Raw genomic sequence first — 25,524 nt, 5'->3', positions numbered from 1 at the left:
GGACGGGCGTGACACACAGACAAACCCTGTGAGAGGTGCTGCATACTCATCATGCTTGCAAAACGTGAGGGGTCAGTCCTACCACATCGGGACTTTCATCGCTGCTCTACATCCCCCAGGCCCCTCTTGACTACCTCTGAGCTCTCAACGCACTATCTGTAAGGTGAACAAGAGACAGTTTGCTCCAGGATTGACCTAGGAGTAGCTGGCAAACACTCATCCCCTCCACTCTTCCTGGTCAGCCAGGCCTGGTCAGACAGGCCTGGCCTTGCCTTCCACCAGTGATCCTCCCCCTGGAGCCCAGCCCGGGGCACCTATGTGTGCCAAGTGGCAGCCACACGCCACACCAGACAGCAGATGGACAAGACAAGAAGCACAGGAGGACGGTGCTGGTGGCAGCAGCCTATAAGCCCAGCTCGGCCACTTCCCCTGCTTGGATCAGTGCGGCACTGCAGTGTGGAGAACTGGCTTTGGTTTATGTCTGCAGGGGCGGGGGTGGGGGGGCAGCAAGAAGAAAGCGGGGCTTCTCGGGCATCGAGCTCCGGTTCAGCTGGGAGCCCCCCTGGGTGGTCTCATTTGAGTTCTCATTGTCTGGATGGTGACCTTGGTTTAAGTTTAGGGTTGTTATACTGATGCTACCAATAAAAAGAGCAGCATCTACTGACAAATCTAACAAGAGCTGCGTCAGAAAAGCCCCATGAGCCCAGTCTCCTCACAGAACCATGGGGAGAGATGCTGTGCCAGGGAGACCAGGAAACGTGGAAAAGCACAGAGAGGCCCGGCAGCAAGCGCCACCTCGCACCACCCCAGCTGAGGAGACTCCCAGCCAGTCCAGGGACTGACGCGTAAACACCCCAGAAACCATCCCTCCAACAGACGCTTGCTTTCCTCGGTCCGTATGCATTATATACTCATACATAATTATAAACCACCCAAACACCAGTTCACATTCCAGCCTTTTCATTTAATGCTACATAACAGACACTTTCCTAAGTCTCTCTGGCATGGATGCTAAGAACCATGTAAATGTCACTGTTACTCACTTAACCACTGCCCCTCCTTCCGCTATAATCGAGGAGCTGGCGGACCAGGGCCAGCAAGTCAAACTCAGCCTGCAGCCTGGTTTTGTAAGTAAAGTTTTATTGGAACACAGACATGCCCATTTATTTACATATTGTCTGTGATCCTTTGCACTAAACTGCAAAGTTAAGTAGCTGTGACAGAGACTGTATGTCTCCAAAGCCTAAAATACCTACCACCTGACCCTTTACAGAAAAAGAGTTTGCCCACAGCTGCTGTAAGAACCTCAGCCGAACACCCCTTAGGGGTGCCTCCTCTAAAAATAAATAGGTTAAACCTAATTACCTACCCACCTACCAAAAAAAAAAAACCCAAAACAAAAAAACTAAAATAACTTTATACAAAAAAACTCCAGATGGAGAGAAAAGAGCAGCCTTTCTCATCCCAAATCCACTCAGGAGCCCACCTGCCTCGGGGAGGCACAGGAGGCAGCCGAGTGGACCCCACCGCCCACCCACCACAGCTGAGGACCCAGTGCTGCCCCGGCTCACCTGTCCAGGTCCTCATCCAGCGACTCGTACGAATTCTCATAGCACTCAATGCGCCTCATGAAATCCTCCGTGGCCTCATCACTGTCACGGTTGACATAGTCAGGGCTGCCCAGTTTCACTTGCTGCCGGAGCCAGGCACAGAGCAAGGACACGTCAGGGTGGGAGGCCAGGCAGGGTCGGAGACCAAGGAGAACGCTGGGCAGGGGGTGGGGGGAGGCTGGGCCAAGGCTGGGGCGCAGGGCTGGAAGCTGATCCCGGGGGCTGGCCCCATTAGGAAGAGTCCAGCGGCTCCCTGGTCCGAGCTCCCACACCAGTGCTAAGAGACTATTACTGGGCACCCCATGATCACAGTCCTTCATCTTTGTGGTACAGGGAGGTGAGGCCAGAGGGACAAGGGGACTCGAAGCCCCTCCCCATCTGAACTGTCTCCCCAAACCCAGACGTTCATACCTGGGATAAACCAGGGGAGGGGAGAACGGTCAAGTTTCTTTCTCTTTCAAAATATAAACACCACCCCCCCCACCCCACTCTCCTACAGCCAGGGCTGAAGCTCCTCTTTCATCATCGCGGGGAGCATGACGGGGAAGGAGACGAAAGTTAAGAGAAAGAAGGAAGCATGAACGCCCACCAGCCACAGGGCCCTCCACACCAGCGGTCCTTGGGGGTCTCGGATCCCTGACCCAGCCATCTACAGCCTCCCCACCCCACCCCAATGTTCAAGGAGACGAAATTAAGACCAGCCCAGACATCCACCCAACCTGAAGAGGGACCTCAGTGTCACATGCCATCTTGGTTGTGTTACTGCCCCCACAAGGTCAGATGTACTACTCACCACGATGTTGGCAGCTATGACCTCGGGATCCACACAGATGGACTCGACAAAAAAGGTCTGCGGCAAAGACCGGGGCGGGCAAGAGGGGAGGAACCACAGACACATTTAGGGCCCTGGGCGTGGCTCCCCAGTGCTCCCTACCCACTGAGGGCCATGCTGACCAGCAGCCAGGGCCCCAAGGTCCTTCTCAGGGTAGGGCAGGGTCAAAGAGCATGGAACCAAAGCAGGTGCTGCCCTATCCAGGATTGTCCCACAAAGACCCCTGCCTCCCTGGAAAGAGAACCCCTGGTGGGGGGGGGGGGGTATATAGCTCAAGTGGTAGAACACATGCTTAGCATGCATGAGGTTGTAGGTTCAATCCCCAGTGCCTCCTCTAAAAATAAATAGGTTAAACGTAATTACCTACCCACCTACCAAAAAACAAAACAAAACAAAACAAAAAACAAAAAACAAAACAAACCTAAAATAACTTTATCCAAAAAAACCCCAGGTGGAGAGAAAAGAGCAGCCCTTCTCAACCCAAATCCACTCAGGAGACCACCTGCCCAGTGTCCTGCACACAGCAGCCCCAGAGGGCCCGATCCTGCCATAGCCCACCCAAGGAGGTAAGCCAAGGAGGCCTCACCTTGTAGCCGTTCTGTTCCCCAAAATTAAAGATGGTGGCTCTTCGTTCTCGGGTGGTATTTGTTGCATCAAAAACCTAGGACCAAACTGGGGTTAACTTGGCCTCTGGCCCTGGAGAAGGTGGGAGGAACCAACAGCTGCAGCACAGGGACTGCTCTTCTCACCAGTACCAGCCGCTGTCCGGCCCCCGCCTGGCCAGTCTCCTTCAGACCTGCAGCGGCTGGGCTGGTCCTCCCCTTCCCCGGGAGCAGGCCAAGGACACTGGAAGAAGAGGGTGCCTATGCTCCCAGCAGGGCAGCAGGCACTCAGCTCATGTTTGAGCAACAAGACTTTCAGGGAAACCAGTCAAACCTGGAGAACTGAAGCCACGTTTACTTCCACTCCAGCCTGAGACCCCAATGAAATGGGAACAGAAGGACAAAGAGAATACGAGAGGAGAGGAGATGGGAGATGTCAAGAGACTGAGAGCAACAGAGAAAAGCAAACACAAGCCCTCACCAACCAGAGTGCACCTGCTCGTGCGGAACCAAGAGAGTCAGGAATAGGGCACAGGCATCTCTGAAAAAAGGGACAAGTGTGTGGAGGAAATAGGGGGACTGGCTGGCAGTGCAACAAAGAGCAGGTGGGGCCTCGGGTCCTTCCTTTCCTCCTCCAGCCAGACTCTGCACCCCCGGGGCCTGCCCAGCACCCTTCTGTGCAGCCCACCCACTGCACACCCAAGCAGCTTCCAGAGCATCACTTCTTAAAAAGGGCGTTCGACCAGGGCTCGTGGGATACTCCAGCAAAACCTCTAATGTGCAAAACAGAGACTCAATCAAGCAGAATAAAAGGAACTTCAAGAAATGAGGACAAGTCACAGAACAGAAGGAAAGGTCAAAAAAAAAAAAAAGGTAATTATTATCTAAAGAGAGATATAAAATGCTATAGTAAGCACAAAACAAGAACAGAGTTCTAAAAAAAACTGGAACATTCAGAGAATAGGACATTTAAACTTTGGAAATTAGAAGGCGATCACAGGAGTTTTTGTTTTTTTTTTTTAATTCAGCCAAACACTTCTAAGATCATCTTGAGGAAGTTTCCCTGAAAGTAGAACAAAAAAAGACAAAAAGATAGAAAATAAGTGAGAAAAAAGATACAACTGGGGATCAGGTCTAGCATGTAGCCACCAGGAGTTCCAAAAAAAGCAGCTCAGAAAACAGGAGCGGAGTGAGGACTCAGGTGTGTGAATGTGGCAGGGGTGGTTTATCAAAGTAAAATACAAAATACACGGTTATTTCCCTGAACTGCTGGAGAAGAGTTTCCTGATGGAGGGAGCCTCCCAGGGACCCAGCCTTGCAGAGAAGACCCGCTATAAGGCACATCACCTTGAAGACCCTAAAGGCTACCCCAAATACAACACTGCAAATCAATTATACTTCAATTTAAAAAGTTAGTAAAAAAAAAAAAATTTTAAAAGCTTCCCCAGAGGAAGAGACACAAGAAGCCCCCAGTTCTCTCTAAGAGGTGTTTTAAGGAAGATCAGCAAACCAGATTGACATCAGACTTTCCCACAGCCACTGTAGTGGCCATCATACCACAGAGCAACTTAACAGAAATTCTAAAGGACTGGACTTGCTACCGAAGGATGTGCCCCAGCAAAACGAGTCAGTAAACCAAGGAAATGGAAGACATGGGATCCAAGAGCAGGGCATTCAACTCAGGAGGGAAGAGAAGGAAATTCCCAGGGTGACGGCTGTGGCAACTGATCCAGATGGAGATGAGACGGAGAGCTGCGGGATGCACGTCTCCGAGAGGGAAAAAGAAGTGTTTGACTGCATAGGGCTGGGGTAGGGCCCTTTCCCACAGGCACCCTTGCTCAGCCTTGTACCACCCATCCATCTGACTGGTGGGGCCAACACGAAGGTGGAACTCCCTTACTCTGCATTCAACTGGTTCCTGGAACCACCATCAAGGGACGGGCGGGATACTCTCTACACCAGGCGAAATCACATTTGCTAAAGACTTAGGTAATGTGACGCCTCTAACTTGCGCAGTATTCTGAGGGAAGTCCTGCAGGGTCACACAGGACCATAAGCCCAGAGGGAAACTCCTGGCCCGGGTGCAGCCTCTGGCTTCCTCCTGCAGAGCAGCTGCGGACTTCTTCACCAGGGTTGGCTTCCAGGGGCATTGAGGGCCACACACACCCTGCCTTCCTCTCCCAGATGTTACCAGGGTATTATACTCACCGCCACGTGTCCCCCCTCCTCACTAAGGAACCGCCGAACATCGCGGAGGGCTGCCAGGGCACACTGCCTTCAGGAAAGACAAGATGGGATCAGCCAAGCACCTGACTGGCTGCAGGAGGGCAGAGGGTCAGGTTTATACCCCACACCACATGGGAGAGGGGACAGCTCCTGGGGCCCCTTCTCTCTTTTCTCAAGGTTTGCCTTTCCCTGGGAAGATTTTCAGTGTTTGGTAACTCTGCTCCTACAGGGAGAAGGCTACAGGTGTGTCCCCGGCCCTTGGGAATACTTTTTGAAATAACACTTTTCTGGACTTTCCTTCCTCATTTCATCATGCACAAATCCAGGCTGCAGGTTTGCCCGATTCGTGATTTCTTAGAGCCATGCATTTTCCCTGTTTATCAAAACCAGCGTTTTTAAAACCAGACACTTCCTTGTTGTGTGTGTTGGGGGCTGCTGGTGGGAGAGGAGGCTGTCAATGGATCCCAGGGCAGCATTAAGCTTCGTGTTCAATTTTCTCTCCTAGTAGGGAGACGTGGACTAAGAATGCAGCCTGCCACATCATTTATAATAAACTGTTCCCTTTATAATAAACTGGTAAACAGAGCTCAAGTATGTTCCTGAGCTCTGGGAGCTGGAACAGTCATCTGCTCTAGCAAATTACTGAACCTGAAGATGGGGTTGTGGGAACCCCCAATTTATAGCCAGTCAGTCAGAAGTCCTTGGTGGCCCCCCAGGGACTTGTGCCTGGTGTGTGATGTCGGGGCAGTCCTGAGGGACTAAGCCTCAACCCGTGGGAACCGACGCTAACTCCATGTAGACAGGCCAGAATTGAACTGAACTGCTGGACACCAGTTGGTATCGCAGAACAAGTTGGTGACACAGGAAACAGCCCAGTGTCCCCAAGCTCTCCTGTGTAGCATGTGACTGAAAAGGCATAGGTATGATTGAACGTGAGCATACAGGGTATGTCTGTGCATGCACCCATGTGCACGATTATAGGTTTATGTGTGTGTCCAAACACGTGCATAGAGGATATCAACATGTGTGAATGCCCACAGGCACACCTATGGTGTGCGTGCACGCCTTCCCACAGTGCATGACTGTGCATGCATACACAGAGCATGCTTGCTGTGTAATTATACACACACCCACATGTCTTTATAGAGTGAGCACACATGTGTACGTGTCCACACATGTGCCTAGGAGACCCGCAAGTGTGTGTGTATAACGGGTATGATGTGTGTGTGCACCCGCCTTCATGAGTGTGTGACTGCCATGCGAAAAGAGGTAACCTAGCAGGCCTGAAACTCCTGCCTTTGAAAGGCCTGCTGGCAAGGTTGGCCCTTGACTGGCGTCTGGGAACTGAAACAGTTCCCTACACCAGTGAACTTTCCCTAAATAACGAGAGTGGGTCTCTGTGTCTCAACAGTTCACGCAAACAATACGCTTTCTGCCGAACACCTGCTTTCCTTTTGGGATTCTGGAGTTTTGGTACACGCTAGGCACAGGGTGCCTACCTGACCAGCCCCAGTAGGAGCCCTGGGCATGTGTCTCTGAGGAACTTCCCTGGTAGACAACGCTTCACATTGTGTTGTCACAATTCGAGGCTGGAAGAATTAGGTGCATCCTGTGTGACTCCGAGGGGAGAGGATTCTTGGATGCTCGCACCTGGCTTCCTCTGGACTTAACCCCACACACCTTTTCCTTTTGCTGATTTTGCTTTGTATCATTTGGCTGTAAGAACCTTAGCCAGGAGTACGACCACGTGCTGAGTCCTGTGAGACATCCTAGCAAATCAGCGCCGCCATGCTTGAGTGCATTATGAGGTATGCAAGGGTGTGTATTCGCCCTTGTGTGTGACGTGACTGTGCGTGCGTGAGTCTGAGTATTTATACGTGCAGGTGCCCACACGCGTGGATTCTCCCATGTATAGCGTGGCTGTGTACACATGGGGCTGATGTGCGGTTGGAGATGGCACACATGAGTATGAATGGGCCTGGTGGTGAATGTGTACCCATGACCTGCGTGTGCACATGTGGCATGCATGCCCTCTTCTAGACCTCCCACCATGCCCAGCGTCGGACAGACCGCCACACTGTGTAGTTCTAGGAACCTCAACAATGTGTAAGTACCTGGATCTCTGGGAAATGCAGGCATCTTCCCAGGTTTCCCACTTTTAAAAAGTCTGACCTTTCTGTTTTGCCAATTATCTCTGGGACATTTCAGGCTGGTTAATGGGAAATGGTCCCACGGCCCAGTGGCCAGACTTGAGCTTTGGATACACGAGGGAGAGTCTGAGGGTGTGGCTACAAGAGAGGCACGTGTGAACCTGCCCCCAGCTTCTACTGCTGGGGCCGCTGTTCCAGCTGGGTGATCTTGGACAAGCTCCCTAACTTCTCTGAGCCTGGGTTTCCCCATGTGAATTAATCCCCATGTTCCTGCCTTCGATGGGCAGTCGGAGCAGAATGACTGGCGGGCTCTGGCAATGCTAGCTCCCTCATTCTCCCCACAAACACTCCAGATTCAGACAAGCCCGGCTGCAAACTCCGAGTGATCCCAGACAAAATCATCACTTTCTGACCTCAGTCTCAGCATTTGGGGTAGTGAGGCACCACCACACACTGCAGAGATCACCCCACTGCAGAGATCAGATCAGCTAATGAATGTCCACAACTTGAGGCTGTTGCAGAATTTGCATCTGATATAACGTTTGACCTACTAATTGGGTAATACTAGAATAATGGGCAGAACAGTTTTAGTGTATATGTGCTTAGGTTTAAGTCTGGGCTCTGTGAAGTAATCTGGTATTCTGTGTGAAACCTCTGAGCCTCAGTTTCTTCATCTGTAAAGTGGGAGGGTAGCAATAGGCACCACACACCCAGCACACTGTAAGAGTTCAAGTATCAGTCCCTCCCTTTTGTCTGGATCGATCTCTCACCAGAGAGTCCACCCTGGAGTTTTACTCATAATTAGGCCCCAGAGACAGAATGTCAGGCTTTCCCTCCCTTCTGGTGCAGCAGCTGGCCCAGCCCCATGGACCCAAGAGCAAAGGTGCTGAAGGGCCAAGCCCCACGGTGGGGGAGCTCCTGCCCCCTGGTGGCCAGAGAGGGAGCAGGCTGACCTCAGCGATAGACAGGTGGTTTCCGGCCTGGGGCTGTGCTGGGTTTGGGGAGGTCCCTAGAGCTGAGCCAACCTCAGCTCAGTGCCCTCACACAACGGCTGGGCCCAGAGCAAGGGAAGGAAGCTGACTCTTCAGGTGACACCTGCCAAGAAGAGCACCGTATAGCTCACCACACGACAGCTGGAGCTCAGTTTCTCTGTAGAAAGCATTCAGTTCAAGTCTGAATGGAGAGGGAAGGAAGGGCGGTACTATATGCAAATTTCCATCTCACGAATAACAGCGAAAGTGTGAACTAGTCACCCGGCAACACTGAGGCCACTTCAAGGCAAAGCCGGGCCTACCCTACAAGGTCAATAACATGCCAAGCCTTCTCCAGATACACAGGAAGAGACTTATCCTGGGCCTGATCCTTCAGAAGATGTCAAGAGGTGGTCCCAGTCCCACTCTGCCCCACCCCTGAGGCCTGTGTATCTCTGCACTACCTCGGGCTCCCCTCCCTATCAGAGGCCATCCCCACAGAGGGCCTGGGGTAAGCAAGTGTGGCCTCTATGCGGCAGACCTGCCCTGACTAAGCCTCTTCCCTCTCCCTGAAGCTCCATCCCCGCCTCCCACAGGTATCATTATCAAGGGCTCATTAACACCAGGACGGGGGTGGGGGGGGTGAGCCACCAAGAGGCCACACACCCTCTCCCCTTGTCACCAAAACCATCATATCTCCACCCCCACCATATCCTGAGAGGTCAAGAGACCAGCCCCGTCAGGGGAGGCCAAGGCCAGGGCTCAGGAGCAGCCAGCACTGGGGCTCCAGGGCCTTCCCTGCAGACACACATACATATACACATACACTCACTTCCTGATTTTCAGGCCCTCTTCATTGTCTGGAAGGAAAAACTCAAACGACTTGTACGTCTTGACCATGTTCCGGCGATACTGGCCAACGTTGAATTCTGGGGGAAAGGAGAGGCTCAGCTTCACACAAGGGCTTCCCTCCCTAACCCCTGACATTGACCCATGCCCTGCTGCAGTCCAGTCTTCTCACTCCTCCCCCACCCCACCCCTCAAAGCCCCCTTGGAAAGCCAGGGCCCCGCTTCACCTCGCGTGGGCACACCAATCCAGTTCAGGTAGCGAGTCAGCTTCTTGGAGATATAGGTCTTGCCCCTGGCAGGCAGCCCCACCATGACAATGAGCGTCGGGCAGTTGGTCATGCAAACTGAAAGGCAAGGAGCACAATGTCCCATGAGGCTGGGACTCCTGCCAGACGGCTCCTCCCTCTCTGCCCAGGGTTCCTCAGCCTCAGGGCACAGGACCAGTATCAGATGTGCCTTCCTAAGGTCCTGGCATCAGAGAGCCCCCTGAGCACCCCCAGACCATGGTCCCAAGCCACTGCTGGCATGCCCCGCTCCCCGGGCCCATCTAAGTTCCGGCACGCACAGCAGGAACTTGCCAGCCCTTATCCTGATGTGCACCACCGGATACAAAGCTGGAGCTGCCACGCCCCTGACTAAACACTGCTGGGGAGTTCCCCTGGCATGCAGGACAGAGCCCAAACCCAGCAACCCAGCAGGGGATTCAATGCCCACCTGTCATTCAGGAGTCCACGTCCCCATCCCAAGAGTCTTTTAGTATTCCCGCCAGCACGGTACCACCACTTATACTCCCTGAGGTGAATTTCTCTTCATCTACGAGGCCAGGCTTGAAAGCTCAAAGAGTCCTTCCTCCAAGGCACCTCCATGCCTACCTGGTGAGCCCTCTCCCTCAACATAGTCATCTCACCAATGAGACTGCTCTCCACACTGACCACTTGGAGGGAAAGCAGCCCTGCAGTGTCTGGGTCATTCAGGATCCTGGGGTCCAGCCCAGAGTGGGTACCCAAAAATTATGGGCGGGGATGGGGAGGGAGGCATCTCAAAACCCACCAGGGTGAGGGCCTCGAGGGGCTGGGATCAGAGACCCAGGCCAGTGCCCACAGAGCAGTCTCTCTGAGAGCCACCCACAGGCATCCCATGTTCCAAAAAGAGAAGTTGCTGAGACTGGAGGTGGAGACGAGTCTGGACCCTGCTCCCCACCATAGATACCAAGGCAGCAGAATTGCCAGCCTCACGTGATCCAGCTCAGCTTTCAGTGCAGTCTCACCTCAGAAGCCCCAGGAAGTTTCCTTTCATCAGGTCCTGGGCCAGGTGAAACCACAGCACAGACAGGTGGACAGATATGGGACCTGCCCCTGTTCCTCCTTGGCCCACATGGCTGTGCAAGCACCTTCACCTGGCAGCCCTCCTCAGACAGACAGCCAGGCACCCCCTTCAGTTTGTCTCCTTTGCTGGAGCTGGAGCACAGGGGCCCCAGGGGCAGCCCTGCCTGGGGGTCAGAGTCAGACATGCCTGGGTTCCCATCTCACCTCTGACAAAGGCAACTCTGAGCCTCAGTGGCCTCACCTATAAAATGGCATGATAATCCCTCAGTGAGGTCTAGCACTATCTTCACATAAAAGCTGGACCATTTCCAGGAAGCTGTGCCCTCTGCCAGGCCTTAGCAGCCTACCTGGCTAAGGACACAGATGCATCTCAGGACTGCCCTGGGGACTTGGGGCGCAGAGGCACCTGTCGGTCCCCAGGCAAGCCCTGAAGAGAAGTAAAGGGCCTTCCTTGCCAGTAAGGAGCTCCATTGCTCCTGTGCATGACCTTAAGGCAAATGTGACCCAAACTGTGAGCTCCAGGGGAGGGAAGAGGGGATCCCGCAGACACAGGCTGACAATGAGCAAGAGGGAGGAAACTTGCAGGAACACCTCAACATTGGCTAAGGTGACAGAAAAACAAGTTAGGCAAGGCCCTGCATCCAGTGATTCTGGGCCTGGGTTTGCACAATTCCTGGCTGGCTGGCCAGGACTCTCTAACAACCAGAGGGCAGTAGGGCAGTGCATCAGCCACTAACTGTGGGGGAAACCTGCACCCACCCTGCTCCCTCTCATGAGGCCACCCCTCCTTTATGCTCCCTGAAGCACTTTCCCACAACTTGCACCCCCTTTTCACATCTTCTATCTTCCCAGAGATGCTCCTCACCTCCTCCCATGGCATCTGCTGACAGCATCCCCCACCCCCACCCCTTGCACAGCCACAGAAGGCAGTCAGGGCAGCAAATCAGGGCTGGGTGCAAAACAAGAGCAATAAATTCCCTATCACCTCTGTTCCTTGAGATAAGATCCTAAGGAAATGACCCAAAAGAAAAATCAAAGTTCAAGTGCATTCACAACAGCCCTGCTTACAACAGCAAAACATCGGGAAAGTCCCAGCAATGGAGAAACTGCAAACAGAGGCCCACTGGGAGGGAACATACTTGAACTGAGGGCGCGTGGGCCAGGCGAGCTGGGGCGTGAAGCTGGAGCTGCAGCTCTGGGTCCTCAGGACCTCGACATTGAGCAAGAAGACAGCGGAACACACAGTTTAGAATACGGGACACGTGCGGAAGGAAATCTGAAGACATGTCAACTCAGCTCCTCTTGCTAGTTCCTGTAAATTTCCTGCAAATTTGCTTGAGGCCACAGGAGCCCAAGGTGTCAAGAGGTGTGAGATAAACCTGGTGCTGGACAGAGACTACTTTCTAGCGGAGCCTCCATAGGGGCAGCCACAAGTCCCTGGAGTGGGTTCCAGAACTGAGTCCCGACCTGCACCAGCTCTGACTTCCTTGGGCCGGGCTGGGGAAGGGAGAGCTCTTTAAAATAAGGCAACCTGGCATCACTGTCCTATTCAGCGGGGACAGAAAGTTATCCCTCCTACTGTCCTGTGCACACACCAGTCCTTACCCAGGAAGTCTTCCCACTTCTGGCTAAGAAAAGTTATCACACACTGTCCTTCCTGCCATGTTCCCAGAGTCCCCTCTCCACCCGCTACTCCTGCACCCAGAGCTCCTCCAGGTCAATGACCAGGAAGGTAAGAGCTTCCTTCACCGGCCCTCAGGTGAAGCTCTGACTTTTATCAAAAGGAGGAAGAATTGCTAATGGACAGTGGGGGTGGAGGAGACAGGCGACAAAACCTCAAAGATAAGCCACCACACAGCACAGACTAGCAGCGGGCCCCACATCTTCTTCTCTATAAAAATCGGTGAGCAAGTCAACATCTACCCACTCCCACCCTCAGGTCACCAGCTGTCCCTGTGGTCCTCGTTAGATGCCCAGCATGCAGAGGGGAAAATGCTGCATGAATGCAACTTCAGGACCTGAGGTGCTGGTTCTATGTTCACTCACTGCTTACTCCTCCCTGCTATGAACACCCTATAGGGCCCTAGCCTGGGGTTTAAACCCCTACACCTTCTGCAGGTCTCATCTTTAGCCTCTTGTTACCTCCTCCTCCAGGAAGCCCTCCTGTGCCGGGCCAGCCAACAGTCCAACCCCCTGCAACACCCTGAGACAGTGCCTGGCACAAGTCCCTCTGCTCAGGCCAGAGCCTTACTTTAGCCACATACTTGGAGCTTGGAGAAACACAGGTCCTTCCCCAGGGCCAGAGAGACCTGGGCAAATCCTCGCCTCACTGGGCCTCAGATCCTTTGTCACCTGTAATGGGGGTTGGCTCGGACCTTCTGATGCTTCAATCCCTGACTTTGAGGTATGGAGATCCAAAGAAAGACTGGTGATGAGGAAGTTACAAAATTACTTGCTACCACTTATCAAGCACTTATCAAGAGGCTCACAGCAGCTTCAGGGAGCAAGGATGATGACTGTCTCAGTCCCACAGGTAAGGAACCTGCGGTCTAGGGGGTCAGCTCTTTGCCCAAGGTCACCCAACTGAGCCACGATGCAGCTTGAGTGTTCCTGCCTCCAAAGTCCATGTTCTCGCTCCTTCCCCTTGATGTAACAACAGCAGCAGCCCCCTAGTTAGGACAACAGTCTGAACACAGGCTGGCTAGAAGCACAAGAGAAGGGGCCTGGGCCTCCACACCTCCAGAAGAGTCTGGAAGAAGGGCTGGCAAGGGTGTGGCCCAAAGTCCCTTAGGACTGAGTATTGACTGGAAAGCCATGGCCCCAGGGCTAAAAGCAGGATCAGTTTCAGCATCCCACAAGACCTGCATCATGGTCAGAGCCATGACCCACCAAAATGTCTGGTCAAAGCCACAGCCACCCTTACCAGGACCCACAGCGTCTTAAGAGATACACACACTCCTCTCCAAGGACACAGAAATCATGGTCAAAGCCAAGGCCCCCAAGCTAGCCTCAAAGCAAGACAAGAACCATGCATTTCACTCCTCTCACGCCCAAGCAGAAGTCAGAGGGGCACGGAGACCCCAGCACATAACACAATCTCCTGACTGCCATTTCCAAATCTGTACCAGCAGTTGGACTAAATGTTCTCTGAGGACCTTACCAATTTACAAATTCATGACAATGTTGCAGTTACTCCTAAAATAAATCTTTGTTTTTCTTGGTAGTAAAAAAGTTGCAGACTCACTTAAGGACAAGCAGAAAGTCCATAAGGTGGATTAAACACCTAGGACCCCAGGAAAGGTGAGCGCTGTAACAGTTCTAGGAGTTTCAACCTATCTCCTAGATGTTTCCACCCTCCAATTTTACCTTACCCACAACCCCACACGGATGCTCACACACCCAGGGACACAAAGACAGGCCTATATAACACAGTGTACTCACTGTCTCTATCCTGAACACATCTACACTTCCCTGAAATTCCTCCCAAAACTCGATTTCAGGCCCAGAGATGGGCCTTCCTCCCACCCTTGGGCCTTTGAAAGTTCCGAGCTCAGAGAAGCAAACCGATTCTCCTAGGGCCAACACAGCTCAGACCGGGGTCTGCCCACCTGGACCACTCTGTCTGGCCAGCAGTGAGGGTAGGACCGAGACTCCAAGCCCTCGCTTGGCCTGAGGCGGTGGGGATAGAGTGGGGTGTAAAAGGTCCGGCGTCCTCCCCGAGGTGATGGCGGCCAGAGTAGCCTCCGCCGTGCTGAGACGGCGCCACACACCTGTCCCCGCTTCCTGCTCTGCTACACCTGTCGCAGGTCCCCTACCTGTTCCTGCTCCCTACCTATCAGTCACAGCAGCCTCACCTGTCGCCAGTTCCCGACCTGTTCCCGACTCCCTCTCCATACGAGACCACTACCCATCCCCATGCACCGCCCTCCCCCTTGCCCGCGGACCCCGCCTCACCACCGCGCTGGCAGGCATGCAGAACGGGCCGCCCATTGCTGTACGGCATCCAGATCTTCTTCAGGGGGTTCTGAGTCAGTTCTCGTGGGGACGCCATCCTAGGGCTGGGATGAGTCGGACTGCGCCGCTTCCAAACCAGCAGCCCGGCCACCTCGGGCCACTCGAAGCCCCGCCCCAGCCCCGCCCCCAGCCCCGCCCCTCCTGTAGCCGCGGGGACGCGGATCCAACTCCCCGCAGGCTCCGCCCCAGAACGAGTCGGCTCCACCCCAACTGAAGAGGGCCTGGCCTCCCACCACGCATGCCCAACTTCCACATGAGCCCATTTTGGACCAAGTGGGCCCGCCCTTCATGCCAGGATGGAGGACGCGCATGCCCAGCTCCCCAAAGGTTCCAGGCTTGGAGAATGCAGGCCCCGCCCTGGATGCCGGAGCCCAGTACACCTAACTCGACCCCGCTGATTTGCATGGGACTTGTCCTGGGCGCCGCAGCCTTGCCTCTTGCCCCCAGGACACCCGGGGTTCCACTCGTCGCTCTGCGGGACTTCAGGACCCCCGGCAGGAGGGGTTTGCATGACTTGGGGCAGGCCTGCGTGACCCGCAGAGCTTGGTTGGTCAGGACCAGCCTGGAAGACCCGGGCAACTCTGATCACTGGCCTGGGTTTTCAATTGCGCCGCGCCCCGCCGGCCTTACGTCCCCGACCCTCTCGTCCGTTCCGAATCCTGGGACTCCACCCTGCCCACAGGAGCTACCTGCTCAACCACGCCGAAAAGGCTCCTTTATCTCCTGGACAGGGACACAAGAAAAATCTCAAAATTGATCGTGTTTCTCTCTGCCTTAGCTGCTGGGGAGCTGGGGCTAAACCCCAGCCCACCTGGAGCACGTGAATGGGACCTGGTAACCAAGCTCTCTGGGGACTCACTGAGCCCTAGCTGTATCTTACTCCTTCCAGGACTTATTTTTACCAATTAAATTTTAAATTGTAAGTTCATTTTTTTCCCTCTAATAAGCCTCTATCTCTTCATTAGGAAATTGGAATACGCACTGTCATCAACCTTACCAAGATTCTGGTGTGGATGAAACATGTCAATGTCTGAGAAATCCATTCTAAAGCACATTCATGTTATCATTTATTACGTTACTTATCTCCCTCCGGTCTCTAAAAATGCAGTAGGGGCCAGGGAGAGATCCAGAAATTCAGGAACCCCTGGCTCATTCTCTCATGTCCTCCTTCATCTGTCTCAGCCCAGTCTCTCCAAGCTGTACACTTTCTGCCCCAGGCCTCGCCCAACACTGCTCGGGCCTGGGTCACACTGCCCTCTAGCGACATCCTCCACCACATCCCCTGGCAGGATCACTGCATCCTCAAGTTCTCTCTGCCTACAGTGTGCCCAGCCTGGACCCAGGTGCTGAGGCACAGAGAAAAGGCTCCACCCAGTGCACCATGGAGGCAGCACCCTCTCCCTCTGCCCTCCTTACCACACTCCTGCCTTTGGTCAGTCCTCCGAGTCACAGCCCAGCCCTTCAGTGCCTGGTAAGGACCCCTAAGATGACAGATATGACTGATATAGATGTCTTGCCTACTTCACAGGAAGTAAAGGCTAAGGAGGTCCCCATGCTGGACGCCCACACAGATCTTCCCTGGAACCAGCTCTGGCCACCTACCCTGGGGAATGCCCTGCCTCAGACAGAGTCGATCACTTCCTCCTTCTTCATCCTCCTTCTTCAGCATCCACCCTCCACTTCACTCTGCCTCATGCCCAGCAGCTGGCACACCCATGGGCAGCTCCTGATGGGCAGGATGCCCCGAGTGACCTCTCGCCCACTTCCTACTTCTCCAAAGCCAGTCATTCTGTTCCTGACAGAGTCAGCCCTCCTGTCTGTCTCCTGGCCACTGCCAAGGCCATCCTGGGGTCACCCTGGCTTCAGTGACCTTGTCACCACACACCTACACACCCTGGCCAACCCTTAGCAACTCATGGCAAGACTATCTCCTCTAATACCACAGACACCCCACCCCGCACCTTCTCAGGCCCACTATCCTCCACCCCAGCCCTCTTAGAATTTTAGTCAAAGGCTGGGGGCAGCAAGCAGCCAGAGCAGGGGAGGAGGCCAGGGCCATGTCTAGGAAGCCATCCCCAAGTCCAGCAGTCTGAGTCTGGCTTTCCAGGAAAGGCAGTGGCTCTGCACCTCCCACTCTTGCCCGAACACTCTGACCCTGGGCTGACCCAGACGTACTCTCCCAAGTTCCTATATCCAGTGTAGGAGCTTGTAGCCCCTCCCCAAGGCCAGGGTCTACATCTTCTCTAAGGATATATATTCCCCACCACCCCTCCCATGGCCCCATTTCTCAGGAGGAAACTGAGGAAGGGGAGAAGGGCCCAGCATCACAGAACTGCCAGCCCATGGTGCAGGATGGACTCAGCTCAATTCCCAGCCCTTTAAAACCTCACCTCCCAAACCCTGTGCTATAACCACACATCCCTCCCTCACACCTGCGGTCTTGCACGTTCCCTCCATGGAAATGCTCTCCTGGCTTTCTGCCCCCCAGCCTCAATAGACATCCAGTAAAATAACTGGCCTCATGGCTTTTCCCCTTGGAGCCGTCCCAGAGTGAGCCAGCTCTCCTGGGGTAGGAGGTGTGCTGCGATGTCAGTGCATACTTGTGTGCAAAACCTGTCCTGCTCAGCCTCTCCCCACCATGAACCTGCCTGGCCTGGCTCTGGAGGGCTCCTGTGGTACCCTCCACACTGACCACTGAATCTCCTCCCAGTGTCCCAGGATACAAACTGTGGGGTGGCCGGAGTCTTCAATCCTCAGTTCTTAATGCTCAAACTCTTCTCAGTCCCCAAACCACCTTTTGCAGCATAAAGGCCCAGGGACCTCCGTGCACACCGCCCAGACCCACACACCAGTGCATGAAAGCATGGTGTGTACACAGCCACGCGTGCACACACGATAACAATTTCTGCACCCAGACCAGCGCAGAGACAGGCCAGCTGTGGTGAGGCCTGCTGCTCTCTGCTGCCTCCCTTTCCGTTTATTTCCCTCCTCCTCTCCCCTCTGCTGCCACTGAGAGGTTGGGGAGTTCCCAGGAGTTCCAGCTTCCTCTGGCCATTTCTAGCCAAGGATCAGCCCAGGTCTTCCTGGGTCCAGAGCTCCCACAGGGTGTGAGGTTCCAACGTGGGGGTAGGTAGGGAGCCATGTGACCCAGCAGCCTGTTAACCTGGGTCAGCACTTGCTGATTCCAGCTGGCACAGGGCACACAGTAGGTGCTCAAAGTGACAGGACCAGCCAGGGAGTACAGTAAGGATTCAGAGAAGTTCCAGACTGAGCCAGAGCACACAGTAGGTGCTTAGAATATCTCAGGACCAGCGCAAGGCACACAGTAGGTGCCCTAGACACACTGGTGTAAGGGCTAAAGTCACATCATATGAAAAACTTCCCAAACGAGCCTCTGGACTTCCCCAAACTGGTATGACCCCTGAGGGGGGACCTGGACAATCATGACCCCTTGGAGGCCAGCAAAGGGCAGAGCAGGAGGCCCCTGGGCAGCTCCAGCTGGCTGTCCCTCCCCCAGGGCTGGAGGAAGAAGCTATTTATAGTTCCCCCCCTTGGCCCAGCTCCCTCTCCCCTGCAAGGCAGCAGTGTTCCTCCTTCTCCATGCCACTGACAGACTGATGCCCCTTCAGGGCACCCCTATTCCTAGAGAGATCCCCAATACTTTCACACCCCTCCTAGCACCACCCCCACTTCACCCAGGTCTTCTCCCAGTCCCCCCACCCTCTCCACCCTGCCCTGTGCCTACCCGGCCTGCTGCTCTTTGACCCAGGGTCCGTCAGGGAACGGCCTCCTTCCGTGCCTTGGTTCATCCTGCAATCAGACTGGCCTGGGCCGCCACCCCCTGCAGCTTGGATTCGGGCAACCCCGCCCTCCAGGCTTCGAAGAGCACAGCCTGCCTGGTGGCCCCGCCTCTCCAGCCCCGCCTTGGGCCCGCCCCCCCCCCCAAGGCTGCTCACAACTCTGAGATCACCGTCTGTGCCCCCGGCCCTGGGCAGCCACACTTCCGACAGTACTGCCTCTCTCTGCAGCCAGAGCCCACTGTCTGCCCTCGTCTCCAGCTGGAGTTGTCTGCACTACCCAGAGTACCTGCCCCATCTGCAGGAAAGCCTGTCCACACTCTCCATAAGGTCTGTCTCATCTCCAGCCCAGCAATGGAGTTGGGGTTGTGAGATTAGGCAAAACCTACTCCTTTCAACCGAGGGACAGGTCAGTGAAATTTGGGAGGGGTGGAGTGGGTAAAGGGGCAGCGTAGCCAGCTAGCTGTGACTCAGCCCTCGTGTGTCACTGCCTGGATGCACACGACAGTGATTTTTGCCTATCCCATTCTCCAGTCACTACATTTATTGAGTGTTTATTGCATGCCAGAACCTTCATGTTTGTTAACTCAATACTCACAAGAAGCTTGGCATCACTCTGCTTCACAGAGGAGGAAACTGAGGCTTGGAAAGGTGAGTACATTTGCTCAGGACAGTTCAATGAGGGAGGGGCAGTTGGGCCGGTGCCCCAGCAGCCTGACCCCCTCTGCCCCGAGGTCTGTGTGTTGAAGGGCGGAACCCGGGTAATGCAGGGGTGTGGGGAAGACAGTGCCCAGCTGTGTGCTGAGCGTGCTTCGTGCAGGTTTAGGGGACAAGCCCCTGTTCCTCCCAGCCCCCTCACATGCCCTCACCTTGCTCAACACACATTCACAGTTGTCAGATACACAAAGACGCAGACACACATGTAGGCACGCCCTGCCCACCCCCACAAGACAAGGTTGCCACAGCCACAGACCGCCCACGTATGACCATCCATCCTTGCCTGGAGATGCCCCTGACAGCCCCATCCATCTGGGGTGGATGCCGCCTCATAGGGCACAAAACATGCATGTGACCCTCTGCCAGCACTTCTCTGTGTGGCGACCTGTGGGTGGCAGGCAGATCTATGGATCTGGTCTTGGGTGGGCTGGTCTCCAATGCAATGATGGGCTCTAGTGTTGAGGTTCCTGAAAGTGGCATGACAGTGACCACATGTGATGGTGTCCAGATGCTCTGACTGTGGGACCCAGGCATGACAGGACTCCACATGGTAGTGACCTTCCATGGTAGTGTCCAAGCTGCCCAGATAGACTGTAAGTCTGTGGGGCTCCTAGGAGTGCCTAGGCTCCACTTGGCGACCCGACATGGTAATGTCCAGGCTGTCCAGACCCACTGTCACTGAGGCAATCCGATGTGATGTGACACCACACGGCAGTGACCCCAGGTGGCGGAGTCCAGAGGCACTGGGCCCAGACGTAGTACTGCCCAGCTCCGCCACTGCCCTCTGGGTCTCCCCATCCAGGGTGGCTCCGTCACTGTGACTCCCTCCCTCAGGCTCAGCGGCGGCCAATGTGGGCCAGGATGCGGGCGTTGGCAGCAGCTTGCTCCCGCGCAGCCCTGGCCTGGGCCTGCTCCAGTAAAATCTGCAGGAGGCCAAGGGGTACGTCCAGCGATAGGGTGATGTGGGGACCAGGGCGGGGGCCAGGGCTGGGGTGGCCCCAAGCAGCAGAGAGGCCTGTGGTGCTGGCTGAGGGGCTCTCCGAGGTCACAGGGCAGGGAGTAGCCTGGGGAAAGTTCTCAGGGAGGAGCTGGAAGGCTGGGATAGGGGTTGCTGGGACAGGCAGGGTCCTGCCCAACGTCAGGACCATCAGCACCAGCAGAGCCCAGCTGGTCATCGTGTGGTCAGGCTGCGAGGAGAAAACAGGCTCAGGGCAGGGGCTCTGGTCAGCCAAGGCCCATGGACAGAGACAGAGGAGGAAAGGAGAGAGACTGAGAGACTGAGAGGGTGAGATGAGAGCGGCCAGGTCCAAGACAGACAGAGATAGAGATAAGATGAAGGGACAAGAAGAGAGCCAGAGGGAGACAGAAAATCAAGACAGAGCCAGACAGAGAAGGGGTCAGAGAGACAGAAAGAGTGAGAGAGATAAAGAGACACAGAAACCCCAGGACAGAGAGCCACAGACACATCTAGATGCAGATGTATTTTAGAGAGAAAGATGGGGGAGGAGAAAGAGGAAGAACAAGAACCAGAAGAACAGGAAGAAGAAAGGGAAGGAGGAGAAGAGGGAGAAGGGGAGAGAGATGGGGATGAATGAGAGGGAGGCGGAGCCAAAGAGAGGGAGACTGGGAGAAAAAGACAGAAACCACCCCAGAGACATAGTGCTGGAAACAAGGAAGCAAAGGGAAAGAAACACAGAGCGACAGAAGGAGACTGCGGTCTGAGAAAGCCTGTAGCAGATCCAGGACAAAGAAAGGCAGGAATGGGGGGGGGGGGTCCCTGAGGTGGAGAAACAGCCAGAGACCCCAGGGTACCCCCAGCTCCAGAGGCCTCCACTGACCCAAACCCCAGATCCACTTAGCCCCAAAGGTCCTGCCCTCTCCCAGATTCCAGTCCTACCAGTAGCAGCCTCCTCTGGGGTCTGCTGGGACCGCTGTGGCTGCCTGGGGCTGGTCTGCCCCTCTGCCCCCTTCAGGGCCCATTTATCTCCCTCAGTCCCTGGGCTGAGAGCTGGGGCCTGTCTCCTGGCATGAGGCAGCCCATCACCTATGACTCATACCCTCCTGGGGGTCAGTGAGGACATATCCTCAGCCCCTACACTGTCTACTTCTTTTGGGGACAAGTTAGGGACTGAGAGTCACAGGAGAGTGACCAGGGCTGGACAGAGGGACTCTGGACCCACACAGGATAGTACCAACCTCCCAGGGAAAACCTGCCCTCCTGACACCCCCACCTCCCCAAACAGTCACAATAGGGGCCTTTTAAAACAGCAGCTTTAATGCCCCCCCCCCCCCAGAATCAGCACCATGTCATCACAGGCTTGGGTCAAAGGGTGGGTAAGACGCAGTCACATCCACTCACTGCCCACAGCCACCCCCACACTGAGTCATCTGCCAGGGAGGCAGGAGCCACAATGGGGGTTTGTCCACAGGGGGGAAGGCTAGACCCACGGAACAAATCACTGAAATAACGGACACGCTCATGCACGCTCACGTGCACACAGGCCTCTAGCACCAAGGGGAGGGACAGCAGGGTCCAGCTGAGACACCACCTCTCCAGGGGATGCTGAACTTCAGCTCATTTTCTGGCCTCAGCTCCGGGCAGCACCTGGCGGGCCGGTTGGGAGTTGTCTTCAGCCGTCTGACCTTACCCAACACGTAGGCACAGAGAAGCATGGGGCAGAGGATGGATGGGGAGCTGGGAGCGTAATGGGAGTGGGGGCTGTGCCCTCAGAGAGGGGTCCTGCCTCAGCTCTTTCAGGGAGGGAGCCCCGAGGGGGTCCATGCTGGGAACTCTACAGCTGAGGTTCTCTAGTCAGCTCTTTCCTCTGGGGGTCTGTCTCAGGCCCCCCAGTCTGAAGGCTTCTGACCCAGGACCTGCCCCCGGACGTGATCTGGGTGGGTTCAGTGCCCAGGCCCCTAATGGGGTTGGGGGGAGCCTCTACCTGTTCCCTGGCTCTGGGCCATCCGGGGCGGGCAGCGGCGCTCACAGGCCTCACGGGTCCCAAAACGGTTGGCATTCCCTCCGCAGCCACCATAGACAAAGGGGTGACAGGCCTCCATGCCACCTGGCATAGCCCGATGGTACCAGCGCAGGGTGTAGGCAGTACAGGAGCCCTCGTCCAGTGGAAGAGAGCAGGGGTCTGGGGCTAATGGGGGTCAAAGAGTTCAGCAGGGATGGGCTCTGCCTGCCCCTCCCCCAATCCCTATGGGCCCAGTCCCCTTTCTCACCATCACCATCCCATGGAGCCTCAGGGTCCTGGTATTCCTCCACGGAATACTCAGAGTATTCATACTCATCGTCCTCGGGGGGCAGCCGGCCTGCACGCACCGTGGGGTGTGCTGTGAGCGGGGCCACTGTGGGGCCAGGTTCGTGCTGCCCAACCTTGGCCCTTGGGGCGGAGCGGGCAGCACGGGTCTCCCACGTGTGTGCGCAAGAGTGTTCCCTGCATTTGGGCCCCACGCGTGTGGCACAGGCCCTGCCCCCATGAGCAGCCCTGTGTATGTCTGCGCGCTCCCCACGCACTCACGGCTCCAGCCGTCCTCACCTTCCTCCTCGGCATGAGAGACACGGAGCACAGGCACAGCATGGAGCTGGGGGCCAGCAGTGTCTGCAGCATAACTTGGGAGGGGTCCTGGAGCCAGGAGCAGGGGCACAGGGCCCTGGGGTCAGCTTGGTGGCCACCCCAGCCAAGCCCCAGCTGAGAGGACCCAGGTGATGGGCACCGCAGGGCCGGGGTGAGGAAAGTTTCGAGAGCAGAAAAGACCAGAAAACTACTCACGTGATCCAGATGCGATAAACTGGCCCTGGCAGGCTGGAGGGGGCAGAGAGGGGCAGGGAGAGAGACAATGGCAGAGAGCAGGAGACAGAGATGGAGAGGGAGAGAGACAGGGAGAGACCCGGTCAGGGGCCAGCAGGCACAGAGACAGAGTGAAAGCAGCACAGACAGAGATGGAGGGAGACAGAGCTTCACTCTCCGATGACTCTCAGGGCCATCAGCGCCCCCACCTCACCCCTGCTCCATGTCAGGCCCCGAGAAACAGCTCTGCTCACACCTCCACCCCCTCTACACACATGGCCAAACTGGGCATCCAGAACACTACCTGTCCATCCACCTCTGCCTGTGTCTCCTGTCACCATGTCTGTCCTGAGGCACCTGTGTCCTTCTGTGTATCCATCCATCTCCACCCACCTCCTTGACTGCTTGCCCCCCCGGAAGTTCTGGGAATGCTGCCTCCCCTGTCTAGGGGCGCTGGGATGAAGTGGGGATGGGACCCAAGAGACTCCGGGCTGGGCCCCACTTACCGCAGTGCTGACTCATCTCCTGACGCACAAGGCCCCGAATGTCATCCTCCTAGGAGATCAAGACCACAAGGGTCACGAAGAATCCATGGATCACAGAAAGACAAAGGGTACATGATGCAGGGATCACGGAAGGACAGTGCTGAGTCAGAGGCCCAGGGGTGAGGGTATTGGGTACAGGAGGCAGGGCCCCAGCCCCGCAGCCCCACACTCACTGTCAATGCAGCTTCTCCCTTCTCACCACGGGGGCCCGGGGGTCCTGGCCGCCCCTGTGTGCAATGGATGGGACCAGGCTGTGACCTCTGATCTCAGGGACACCACTGGTCACCCCAACCTTTGACTTCAAACCCAGGAATCCCCACTCACCTGCTCCCCTCTCTCTCCAGGGGTGCCAGGGGCCCCAGGGGCACCCACCACACTCTCTCCAGGGGGACCTCGCTCACCCTGTCAGACACAAGGACTGAGTGAGCAGGGTCAGAGGCAGTGGAGATCAGAAGTAGGACAAGTTGGGATCATAGGTTCAGAGGTTGGAACAAGGATATTGGGGGGTGGGTTGCAGAGTCAGAGGTCAGGGAGGTTGGAAGCGTCATGGAGGTTCAGGGGTCAGGAATCAGTCAGGACCCCTCACCTTCTGGCCCTGAAGTCCTTCAGGGCCTTTGGGACCAACACTGCCAGGTGGCCCAGGGGGACCACTGGAGCCATCATTGCCTCTGGGACCTGGGAAGCCTCCAATTCCTGGGGGTCCCTGGGGAGAAATAGGTCAGGGTCAGGGATCAGAGCTTCCAAAGATGACCTCAGTTCCAAAGAGTACAATCCCCTTAGTTTACCATGACCTTGGCCTCAACTTACCCGCTCCCCTTTCTCACCCTGGTCACCCTTGGGTCCTGGCTGCCCATCAAAGCCTCGATCACCCTAGAAACAAAGAAGCATGAGAGACCCTCTGCCCTGGCCTCCCTCAGCTGAACCCCCATGAGCCCTCAGGCCCAATGCTCACAACCTCAAGCACCTGAGCCTGAGACCCTCAATCTGCCATGATCCCCATGACCCCGACCCCTGTGACATCCCTTGCTCTGCCTCCACCTACTTCCTTCACACTGACACACCAGCCTCCTCCACTGACTCTACCCACTGTAACCCCTGAGCCCTGAGGCACCTGTCCCCACTTGCTCTACCTCTCATCCCCTAATCCTAAATCTCCACTGTGATCCCAATCCACCCTAAAACCTCAAGACCAGCCCCACTCCACCCCTCAATGTCCCAACTTACCACAACCTTCCTTGACCTAAAACCTCCACAACCTTACCGTGCCCTTCCCTACCCAGTCCCAACCCCCCACAATGTCCACTGTTGAGAGACGCCATACCTTGGGACCGATCAGGCCCTCCTTCCCAGGGGCCCCTGACTGGCCCGGGACACCTGGCTCCCCCTGGAGAAGAGAAGACATTAGCCAGGCCCTGGCTCACCCATTCTCTCCTCACTCTGGGGGTGCCCCACACTCACCATGTCTCCTTTGCGTCCTGCCAGCCCCGGGCGACCCAGGGGACCTGCTTCTCCCTGTTGGCATCAGGTGGAAGGGTCCACATTAGGCCCCAGGCCCCATAGCCCCCTGCATCTCCGCCCACACCCCCCATCACCCCTGTACCTTATCTCCCTTCTCTCCATCCAGACCACAGGCTCCCTTAATCCCCCGTTCACCCTGAGGGACAAAAGAAGTGAAAAAGTGACTTCCAGATAACTTACCCTATAACCCGTTGACCCTGAAACCACTCTCCAAACTGGCCTTAGATCCTCCAGCCTCTGACCTAACACCTCACATACAACAGTGGATACTCCCAACATCTGACCCCAGATAACTGACCTGTGACCCCATATACCTCACCCTCCAACATTAGGCCCTCCTGACCAAGGGTAAAAAACCAGTCCCTTTCTCACCTTGAGGCCCCGGGGACCCATAAAGCCAACATCTCCTTTGTCTCCTCGGACACCAGGGGCTCCATCCTTTCCTGGGGATCCCTGGGGCGAAAGGGGTCAGTGTGAGGTCAGGGGAGGTCAGTGAGGGATCAAAGGGCATTACTCTGGATGTAATGGACAGAGAACACCACGGGGGTGAGAGTTACCACTGGGGACCAGA

The 25,524-nt window shown here is 55.7% G+C and overlaps 3 protein-coding genes across 7 annotated transcripts in view; all 3 read right to left on the bottom strand.

Moving 5' to 3' along the window:
- PFKFB4 (6-phosphofructo-2-kinase/fructose-2,6-biphosphatase 4) overlaps positions 1 to 18,456 on the bottom strand; it is a 33,103-nt gene extending 14,647 nt beyond the window's left edge. The window contains exons 1-7 of one of the 5 annotated variants that reach the window (XM_010969226.3): positions 18,325 to 18,456; positions 9,468 to 9,584; positions 9,224 to 9,320; positions 5,253 to 5,319; positions 3,029 to 3,103; positions 2,404 to 2,460; positions 1,572 to 1,693 (exon numbers count right to left, since the gene is read on the bottom strand). In XM_010969226.3, the coding sequence (XP_010967528.1) occupies positions 1,572 to 1,693; positions 2,404 to 2,460; positions 3,029 to 3,103; positions 5,253 to 5,319; positions 9,224 to 9,320; positions 9,468 to 9,584; positions 18,325 to 18,388 (599 nt within the window). In that variant the 5' untranslated portion in view covers positions 18,389 to 18,456. Of the gene's footprint in view, positions 1 to 1,571; positions 1,694 to 2,403; positions 2,461 to 3,028; positions 3,104 to 5,252; positions 5,320 to 9,223; positions 9,321 to 9,467; positions 9,585 to 9,954; positions 11,402 to 11,704; positions 11,761 to 14,519; positions 14,709 to 15,576; positions 16,764 to 18,324 lie in introns of those variants that run through there. The other 4 variants (XM_074344936.1, XM_010969227.3, XM_045505971.2 and 1 more) reach the window with 4 other exon arrangements.
- A 458-nt stretch (positions 18,457 to 18,914) lies between these two features.
- Positions 18,915 to 21,318, bottom strand: UCN2 (urocortin 2). Its single transcript, XM_045506017.2, has one exon. The coding sequence runs from the start codon at positions 20,266 to 20,268 to the stop codon at positions 19,930 to 19,932; it is 339 nt and encodes a 112-aa protein (XP_045361973.1). The 5' UTR covers positions 20,269 to 21,318; the 3' UTR covers positions 18,915 to 19,929.
- Positions 21,319 to 21,348: 30 nt separating this feature from the next.
- COL7A1 (collagen type VII alpha 1 chain) overlaps positions 21,349 to 25,524 on the bottom strand; it is a 29,992-nt gene continuing 25,816 nt past the window's right edge. Inside the window, exons 106-119 of the mRNA XM_074344929.1 lie at positions 25,326 to 25,406; positions 25,036 to 25,089; positions 24,894 to 24,947; positions 24,757 to 24,819; positions 24,243 to 24,305; positions 24,022 to 24,138; positions 23,760 to 23,837; positions 23,609 to 23,662; positions 23,397 to 23,445; positions 22,873 to 22,905; positions 22,639 to 22,725; positions 22,322 to 22,411; positions 22,036 to 22,239; positions 21,349 to 21,736 (exon numbers count right to left, since the gene is read on the bottom strand). Of these exons, the coding sequence (XP_074201030.1) occupies positions 21,669 to 21,736; positions 22,036 to 22,239; positions 22,322 to 22,411; positions 22,639 to 22,725; positions 22,873 to 22,905; positions 23,397 to 23,445; positions 23,609 to 23,662; positions 23,760 to 23,837; positions 24,022 to 24,138; positions 24,243 to 24,305; positions 24,757 to 24,819; positions 24,894 to 24,947; positions 25,036 to 25,089; positions 25,326 to 25,406 (1,095 nt within the window). The 3' untranslated portion in view covers positions 21,349 to 21,668. The remainder of the gene's footprint in view (positions 21,737 to 22,035; positions 22,240 to 22,321; positions 22,412 to 22,638; positions 22,726 to 22,872; positions 22,906 to 23,396; positions 23,446 to 23,608; positions 23,663 to 23,759; positions 23,838 to 24,021; positions 24,139 to 24,242; positions 24,306 to 24,756; positions 24,820 to 24,893; positions 24,948 to 25,035; positions 25,090 to 25,325; positions 25,407 to 25,524) is intronic.

The sequence above is a fragment of the Camelus bactrianus genome, chromosome 17 (assembly GCF_048773025.1).
Source record: "Camelus bactrianus isolate YW-2024 breed Bactrian camel chromosome 17, ASM4877302v1, whole genome shotgun sequence".
NCBI lineage: Eukaryota > Metazoa > Chordata > Mammalia > Artiodactyla > Camelidae > Camelus > Camelus bactrianus.
Note: the sequence above shows the minus strand (reverse complement) of the source record. Positions and strands in the feature narration are given on the sequence as shown.